This window comes from Odontesthes bonariensis, chromosome 22 (assembly GCF_027942865.1).
Source record: "Odontesthes bonariensis isolate fOdoBon6 chromosome 22, fOdoBon6.hap1, whole genome shotgun sequence".
In the NCBI taxonomy this organism is placed as follows: domain Eukaryota; kingdom Metazoa; phylum Chordata; class Actinopteri; order Atheriniformes; family Atherinopsidae; genus Odontesthes; species Odontesthes bonariensis.
The window spans coordinates 2809176-2818772 of record NC_134527.1 but is presented as its reverse complement, the minus strand read 5'-3'; the positions used below and the strand labels follow the sequence as shown (position 1 = coordinate 2818772).

Sequence of the window (9597 nt, the reverse complement as noted above, 5' to 3'; positions counted from 1 at the left end):
AATCAATTTAATTCGATAAGAGATCCGATAATGGAACCAGAATTGCTAAATTCTTATGGACCAGGGTGTCTTTAACCAGTATCATTTGGTCCCACAGTCACTCCTGTGAGAGATATGCGGGGGGCAGTTATTGGCCGAAACACATAAAATCATCATTTGTGTAGAATTGTGTGTTTTTCGTCATCTTTAAGGAAGTAAATTTATCTCTAAAAGCCGTCACGAAGTCCTCCGTTTGATGAAAAACCAGAAACCAAGACAACAGTTTAAAAATAGTCATTTGTTTTTATAAGATTTTCTTTTTTCAGTTTGTGACAAAAAAAAGGAATAAATAACTTAATATCTACAAAAAGAACTATTAACAGATTTTTTTTTGTACATCATTTACAGTTTTACATGTTTTTGTATGAACATTTTTCACGTTTTGTAAATTTTTTTTGACACTCGTTCAGCATTATTTTTGTTCCATACGACATCTTTCTACAGCTTTTTTTTTTTGTTTGTTTGTTTTCAGCTACATCATACAATTGGCAACTTTCTAATGAAACCGGTATCATACGCACACACACATTCACGAATACACACTCTGCGATGTCGGCGGCGCCGAAGGAAAAGTGTCTGAGACGTCGGCTCTTCCTTCGGCCGCCACTTCCACCGCTTAACACTTCAAATTAAAACCGTTAAAACAACAAAGAGTGAGTGCAAATTAAACTTTGCAACAGAGAAGGAAAGCAGCGGCGGTCCGTTATCCAATCAGAACGCACGGCTCTGACCGCTGCTCGGCTTCTGTTCACCACAAAAAAAATAAAATCTTCATGCTTAATACAAAACAATCCGATTCATAACAGTCAGAAACAGTCTATTAAATAAACACCAGAGATTTTGGCAAAAAAGGGGGATCTCCACTTTCTGAGACGGCAGCGCCTAAAAGACCGGCGCCGACCTCCGTTTTATCCGCCGAACATCCAGAAAAAGCTCGTATCCTGGGAATGTGACGCCTCGACATGCACCAAACGAGTCTACGAACTAAAATAAATCTACCAGCTGCCAGTTGTGCGCTTCTCCACCGGCAGCAGATTGTTTAAATCGTTAAATTAAAAAGGCGCCGGCTGAAGAAGAAGAAGAAGAAGTGGAGGAGGGTTGGGCGGCGAGGCACGGGGCGGCTTCAGGCGTGGAGGTGTTGGCGGTGCTTTTGGCGACGGAGGTGCAGCGGGAAGAAGGGGCCTTCGGCGTCGCTGCCCAGAGAACTGCTCAGAGACTCCTCCCCCGAACTCATCACGTCCTCACAGGAGTCGTCACTGCAGGGACACAGAGGAGCAAATGTTGTTCATTTCAATTAATTTTTATTTATAAAGCGCCAAATACAACAAATGGCATCTCAAGGCACTTAGATAATAAAATCCAATTCAAGCCAATTGGAATTCAATTCATTGTAATCATAATTATTCATAAAATGATCCAATTCGTTCATATAGAGCCAATTCAAAAACAATTTCCCAGCTAAGGAAACCAACAGATTGCACTGAAACTTTTTTTTTGTTGTTAAGATGCAACCGATCCGACCAGCTGCTGCCACAGAGCTCGTTTCAGGACGTTTCTCCTGGATTTGTTGCATTTTTTTAACTTTACTTTGAGATGAAAACTCACCGAATTACCCCTCCTACATTTATTAAGAAGGATCGGGAAAGAATCCAATTTTATTTTTAAAGCACTTTACAACCAAAGTGCTGTAGAAGAAAAATAAAAAATTAAAATAATAAAATACAAGAATAAATTAAAAGACATAAAACAGCTATACAACTTAAAATAATAATAATCCTAAAATAAAATAAAATAATTCTACATAAAAACTACAGAAAGATGCTGATGTTAAAAGTGTGTTTGCACAACAAATGTTATGGCACTTTCATTCATATGGCAGCACATTTAAAATAAAGCTAAATGCTAAAAGCTATACGCTACTTTTGAATTTTGCGTACAAATGCGATTAATCAGGGAAATCATGTGATTAATTAGATTAAACTTAATCAATTGTTGTATTTTCTTGCTTTCACGGTTCTTTTATTTGTTTTTACTTCTTCTCTTTATTTATTACCTGCTCTAAAGCACTTTAGTTACACCGTAAGGATTGTCTGTAGAAATAAAGCACATTTAAATTTACATGAAAACTAACCGAATTACTCCTCCTACATTTATGAATAAAGATGGGGAACGAAAGCCAAACAGCAGCAGGTTTAAAGCTTCTTCCGCCTCAGACCGATCAGCTGATCATGTGACGGCTGCAGTTCGACTCAGCTGACTTGAATTTCAAGAGGTTGTCAGACTGTAATGTTTTGTTCCTCCTTTTATCTTTCGACACGCTGCCTCAGATAAAGACGTGTTGCATAAAGGCGAGGCGCTGTGTGACGTAATGGAAGCGCATGTGTCAGAGGGACGGGCTCGCTGACTTACACTCGGCTCATATGTAAGATAGGAGAGGCCGTGACGGGCCGAGTGTGTCAGTGTTACAGAACTGATGAAATCTGAGTGTTGACGCACGGCTCGTAGCCTCGGGGACACGTTACAAGCATTTAACCTCCTTTACGTCCCTGTTTATGAGGAAAAAGAAGCCGTCTGTGGTCGATCTGTCGACTCTTTCAGACATGAACCAACACCGGTCACATTTAAACATCGTAGTGTTGCCATGGTGACACACGGGGTGCGTCTGAGTCCTGGTTCTGCCAGAGGTTTCTTTGAATTGAGACAGGGATCGATTGCTTCTCCCTGTTTACCCGGATGTTGAGTCTGGTTCTTTTTCCACTGAATTTTTTTTAAGTTGAATTTTTTTTCCATTTAATTTTTTTCCATTTAATTTTTTTCCACTGAATTTTTTGAAGTTGATTTTTTTTCCATTGATTTGATTTTAGAATTTTTTTTTTTTTTATGTTTTTCAAATTCAAAGTCTGATTTTGATGCTGTAAAAATTCAATATTAGAAATTCGTATTCAAACTCTGACGGCACAGAAAACCTTCCATAAACGCGCCGGTGTGAGTGGGACTCTGACCTCTCGCTCTCGTCCCAGCAGCCCTCTGGGATGGTGGGCAGCTCGGGCACGCTGCGGTGGCTGTGCAGGTTCTGGGCGGTGCGCCGCGACACGACCCACTGCAGCCTCCGGTGGTCGGGCTTGCTGCATTCGGGCGAGGCGTAGTCCGACAGGCAGCGGGCCACCCGCTCGCTCCACAGCAGCAGCTCGCAGTCCGCGATCTGAAAAAGCAAAACCAGCAGATAACGGGTCAGTTAAGCTGTTTGACCCCCCCCGTCCTGTACCAACAGCAGCGCATTTAAAACAATCCAATTACTCCTGACTCAACATCCTGAAAGTTCAACTGTAAACAGAAAGCTGGTTTGTTTTCCAGGTTAGGAGGTTAAGAGGAACCGGGTCGAGCAGCTTCGGATCTGCACTGAAACCCGAGCAGCTGCTCATGTAATGCCTGAACTTTAGAGACTGCCCAGCTGGTTTTTAAAGCCGCGCATCTGAAAAATAGCTCTCATTCGTAGCTGCTCCAGGTAAATCAAATCAGATTTATTTGTAGCATATTTCATGTCCAAAACAATTCAAAGTGCTTTATATAAAATAAAAGCATTAAAAATACATAAAAGAATATAAAGAGAAACAAATAAAGTAATTAAAATGAATTTAAAAACCAGCAACAGTCCAGATAAGTTCAAAGATATCGTGCAGATTTCATGCACAGACACATGAGAACAGAAATGTCTTTAACCTGGATTTAAAAATGTCTCCATTTGGTGAAAGTTTAATCTCCACTGGCAGTTTGTTCCACTTGTTTGCAGCATAACAGCTAAATGCTGCTTCTCCATGTTTAGTCTGGAAGCCAGAGTAAAGATTTTAAAGCTGCTGTGATGTGTTCAGATCTCTTAGTCCGGGTTAAAACTCCAGCAGCAGCTAGACGTGTTTACATTTGTTGTAAACAAACTTCGAAGACGAGTTTCGGTGCAATCTGTTGGTTTCCTTAGCTGGGAAATTGTTTTTGAATTGGCTCTATATGAACGAATTGGATTATTTTTATAAATAATTATGATTACAATGAATTGAATTCCAATTGGCTTGAATTGGACTTTATTATTTAAGTGCCTGGAGATGATATTTGTTGTATTTGGTGCTATATAAATAGATAAAACTGAATTGAATCTGTAAAATGGAACAGTTAGATTCTCCTTTCCTTTAAAATGACTTTACTCTGCAGCTTATAAGAGCCTCTCGTATGTAAAAACGAGTTCTTTTGGGGTTTCTTCACGTGTTAATTTCCCTTCCCGGATCAGCTGTTGTGTAATAAAGCCACAGCAGAGTGTGTCCTACCTTCAGGTGTCTCTGGATGTGATGGGTTATCTCCAACATGTCCTCCGACTGAACGGCCTCGATCTCCTGCCTCAGGAGAGACAAGGCCAGCACGGACGGCTGCACGGGACAGAAGACCATGATGGAGGGGGCGTTAATGTGGATTTTGTGCAGTTTAAATAACAAAAAGAACTAGTTTCTGCTGTAATAAGGCCCGACGTTGGGTCCTACCTTTGCTTTGGAGAAGGAGATCCGGCACAGACAGGCCTTCAGCTGAGCCTCCAGCTTCTCCAGGCTCAGAGTCTCCTTCCTGTCCACACAAACACACTCAGGTTCAGTACAAACTGGTCATGTTTCACCTTATTTCTCATGCAAGTTTGGCTCATTTAACCACACAACCTCTCGCCGTGCATCGCAGCTACAGCGGCTCATGTAGACGTGTGAAAAACAGCCGACTCACAACGTGTTTAGCATCTTTGGGAAACTTGGAAGCAAAGTGCAGCCGAGCAGATTGAAAATAATACACCCGGGTTACATAAGCACCGGGGAGTCAGTGCCAGCCAATCTTATCGGTGCACTTCGGTCAGACGGTGACTGCTGCCCTACATTTCACACTGTGGCAAACAGGCAGGGGTAGAAGGGGCTCGGCCAATCAGAGCGCATGAAAACATGAATTCTGCTTTTCAGTGTTAGATCATTCAGAAGCTGCAAACTCACAGCGTTCATTTGAAAATGCAATGTCTGGAAAATGACTGATTGGTTTGTGTATTAGCAAGGAGATGCTTTTAAAGTTAAAGGGACAGTTCGCCTCTTTTGACATGAAGCTGTGTAACATCCCATATCAGCAGCATCATTTCTGAACATCTTCTTACCCCCTGCTGCGTCCTGTGAGCAGAGTTCCAGCCTCGTTTTGGTGTTGATGAAGGTAGTCCGGCTAGTTGGCTGGGGTTTAAAAAATAAAGCGTTTTGCTTCTCAGAACAATATGCGTTCAACAGAGTAATACATTTGCATCACAAAATGTTGTCCAGGAAAAAGTCAGACCTCACAATCGCTTGGCCCTATTTTCTCTCCCTTCATATCACTGGCGTGAGTGATACGAATTTAATTTATTAAATCAATTTTTTTAAATAATTTAATAAATAATATTTTGTATAAATTATTATTTAATTATATTATTAAAATAATATATTATGATATATTCAAATATAATATTTTATAAAATATGATAAAAATATAAGATTTTTATCAAATATAAAAATAGAATTTTTTATAAAATATATTTTATACATGGCGCTAGACAGAGAAAATAGGGCCAAGAGATTGTGAGGTCTGACTTTTTCCTGGAGAACCATTTTGTGATGCAAATGTATTACTCTGTTGAACGCATATTGTTTTGAGAAGCAAAACGCTTTATTTTTTTAAACCCCAGCCAACTAGCCGGAACTACTTTCATCAACAGCAAAACGAGGCTGGAACTCTGCTCACAGGACGCAGCAGGGGGTAAGAAGATGTTCAGAAATGATGTTGCTGATATGGGATGTTACACAGCTTCATGTCAGAAGAGGTGAACTGTCCCTTTAAAGGAAGCTAATCGCTCTGAAACATGTTTACGCCTCACCTGTCGGTGGAGTGGGAAAGTGCGATCTGGTGGTACAAGTGCAGAAACGTTAAGGCGGTGACGGCTTTGGGCTCGAAGTCGAGCTTCTCGGCGACGATCTTCTCCATGCGGCCGAGGTCGGACACGGTGAACCTGCACTGGCCGATGCGGATGAGCTCGTCGGTGGGCGTCAGGTCGCACTCCTCCTCCGTCACTTTGGCCGCCATGTGGAGGCAGCTGAGGCTGACGCAGGACAGGTGCTTCGGCTGGATCTGAGAGGCGCGTGAGTAGCAGTTTGAGAATGAATTTTGTGTGTTTTTTTAAAAGAAATAAATAAACTACACATGTGAGCTTCTCATACCCTCATCATGGCCAGGAATCTGTCCAGCAGGTTAACAGCCAGGACGAAGGTCTGCGTGCTGTAACCGAAGAAGCTGGTAAGGCTCCACAGGTCCTCCACTTTGGCGTCTCTGCACTTGGCCGAGATTCGACTGTCACCCTGTAAAGCAGAGTCGGCTGTTATGTCATCTGCTCCAGTAGTTTAGTTTATTTCATTCATCAAAAGTTAAACAAAACAAAAAAAAGAATGCAAATGCTGAATGAAAGGGGGCAGAAAGAAGCGAACTTATGTCGTCTACCCCCTTCTTCAAAGATCCTTTTACAGATGAAATTATGATAAGTAGTAGGGGTGCGACGATATGCTTTGGTCACGATTCTTGATAATTGCGATTTTCTTTTCCTCCTTAAAAACCAAACAAGTTGAATCATAAACTTCTAGAATGAAAGTCGTTCCCATAAACGATGCACATCAGTCTGTGTCAGTCAGTCCAGCAGCCGACATTCATTTCAACTGAGTCAAAAAGAGGCATTTTCTAAAGTTTACAGTTACAAAATTAATTGAAATGTCCACACAGCACAAATGTGGGCTGGTCTTAACATAACTTAAAGGAGAATTCCGGCTATTTTACAAACATATCCCATCTGTTGGAGACCCAGGAAAGTTGGCCAAAGGGAAAAACGCGAGAAATTTTCATGCCCGCTGCGCAAAGTTGTCCGATTGCGCTGATTTCCATGAAAGCGGGCTCTATCGGGCAAGCTTTTAACCTTTCCTGAGGCTCTTAACGTGTATCAAAATACTGTTTACCGAATTGGCCGTGGTGTCAGTAGCAATACAATTCAACCCAGGGGCTAACCATACCATTAGCTAGCACAGACACGATACATTTTGAGATTTCAAAAACAGCGTTTTTCTGTTTTTTCTGGACATGGATATGACGTAAAGTTGCGATATGTACATTTTTTCGCCCAGCAGCTGCGATAGAAACGAGTCCTCACCTGCGCGGTGGATTCGATGAGGCTCAGACCCGCCTCTTTGGGGAGAAAATAAGCCTCCTGCTCATAATTCACCCGCAGCTCTTTCATCAGCCTGACAGCATCCATGTCTCAGATGACGCTGGAGGAGGTTATCTTGGTTCTTTTCCGCAGTACGATGCCTGCAACAAAAGGAAAAAGCCCGTGTTTGCATAAGGACATCACGCCTTTGTTGGGACAGGTTCTTCTTCCAGGATTTTACACACTTCCTTTAGTTGTTATGAAATACAGCTCTGACAGAGCCCAGCAGAGGAACTTTGGTTTCCCCCATTTCAAGTCTGTGTTTACATATGAATTCCCCCATAAACTGGTTTTTAAATTAGTTTAAATATTCTTTTATGTATTCTTAATGCTTCTTACACTCCCTGATGCAATGCTTTTATTTTATGTGAAGCACTTTGAATTGTTTTGTACATGAAATGTGCTATACAAATAAATTTGATTTGATTTAAGCATTAATTAAAACCACGCATATCACTCAGGGGACCCATAACCGGCATGCATAATTAATCCAAGACCTCTGAGATGAGAGATTTTCTCCTTTTTGTGTCATTTCAAGTTCAAGTCTTTTATTGTCAGATAAAATCTGAAATTCTTAGGACAGGACACCGTACAGCAGCTACCAGAACAAGACATAACGTGCCGTAACATGAGTACTCTGATTTACATTCCAAAACAAATGGTTGATACTGATTATTGTCACAGAAAGCAACAAAAAAAGCGGGACAATCTGCTTGAGATGTCCCTGTTTGTGTCCCTTCGTCACATCTGTAGCTTAAGCTATATTTCCACTCATTTCACTCAGAATATAATAAAAAATAATCACTTTTAACACCAAGTAGAGCTCATAAATACACCATTTGGAACAACTCAACAAAACAGAAACTTGGGCTCGCAATAGAAATGAATTCCTGAAAAAGTAAAAGGGTGAAAACTGAACTTTTTAGCCGTGTATATAACAGTTAATTAATAACTGTTGCGAGCACTGTACAGGGCTGGCCTACAGTCGCTCTCAGCCCCGACAGGGGCCACAGCTCCAAGCCCAGCCCACTTCCCCCAGCTGGGCTTCGGTGTCACATTTCCTCCGGTAGACGCCTTCTCTGTCCTCTCACCGAAAAAAAAAAACAACGGCTTTTGTTTGTCAAGCACCTACCTAAAAAAACTTACCAAAATAAAAAAAAAAAAAAAAGCAGAATGGCGGAAATGCTCCATTTTAACGTTGTAGTTCAGCTATCATTACCAGCCTGGAGCTACCGTTTAAATCCTCTGTGTCTCGGAGTGGGGGGAGGGGATGTTCCTGATTCAGACAAACAAAACGATGCTGCACGGCACTAATGTGCAATTTAACACCTCACACTGCAAGATATTAACACAATATTGGTGTTTTGCGCTGATTGCATGTGCCTGGAGCCATTTAAGCTGGTGAATACTGTTGTGATGAGAGGAAAAACAACAAGATCAAACAGCTAGAGCCATCAGAGCCAAGGTGTACGTGCAAAAAACGATGTCTAGTTCTGTTGTTGTTCACAATATCAGGTGAGAAGAAGGAAAACTAGAGTAAAATGGACCAAATATGTCGACATTGGACCCAGAGAATTCGCTTCATTAAGGATTTCAAACATTCCTGAGAAGTAGGAGTTAAAAATATACGTAAAAGAAGTACAACATTCACTTTTATTAATCAGCCGAGTTAACACCCTACTAATTATTACCATTTTTTTTACTATTTTTCCCATTTTTGAATAAGACTGCAGTAAAAAAAAAAGAGAAGAAGAAGAAAAGGCGACTTTAATTCAGTAAATTCACGGAGTTAATTAAGTCGGTCCAGTATTAGTACAGCTGTATTGCATTTTAAAAGGTTTGCTTTACCTGTTTTTTGCGAGCTATATCCACATATCTTCTCCTCTTTCAGCCGTATCGTCTGTTCCTTCTCGTCTTCTTTCGTCTTTCCTCTTTCTCTTTTTCTCTCTTTTGTTGATGTTCAGAACGGACACGCCCATATTTCGGCGTCAGACCGTGGCAACCAATCACAGACTCGGATCCTAGCAACCAATCAAAGGCTCGGGTCCTAGCAACCAATCACAGGCTCGGGTCCAAGTAGAAGCCATCGCCTGCTATCGGGTTTAACGGTCCGAATTAAAGCTTTTCAAATAACGTTTCGGTGTCTTTTTAAAAAAAACTTTATTTCTAACAATACTATCGACGCTAAGACCTTAGATTGACCATCGAGCCTAAACTCGACGATGGTTGTCGGCGTAATGAAAATACGGAATGTAGGTTACATGAGACAAGCC

General features: G+C 41.2%; 1 protein-coding gene across 1 annotated transcript; it reads right to left on the bottom strand.

The window, feature by feature from the left end:
* Positions 1-262: 262 nt before the first annotated feature.
* On the bottom strand, positions 263-9282 carry ccng2 (cyclin G2). The gene is made up of 8 exons (XM_075455572.1): positions 9173-9282; positions 7268-7425; positions 6294-6431; positions 5954-6204; positions 4566-4644; positions 4356-4454; positions 3042-3241; positions 263-1295 (listed from the first exon to the last, which is right to left on the bottom strand). Exons 2-8 carry the CDS (start codon positions 7370-7372, stop codon positions 1163-1165), a joined length of 1005 nt encoding a protein of 334 aa, XP_075311687.1. The 5' UTR covers positions 7373-7425; positions 9173-9282; the 3' UTR covers positions 263-1162.
* Between the last annotated feature and the right edge of the window lie 315 nt (positions 9283-9597).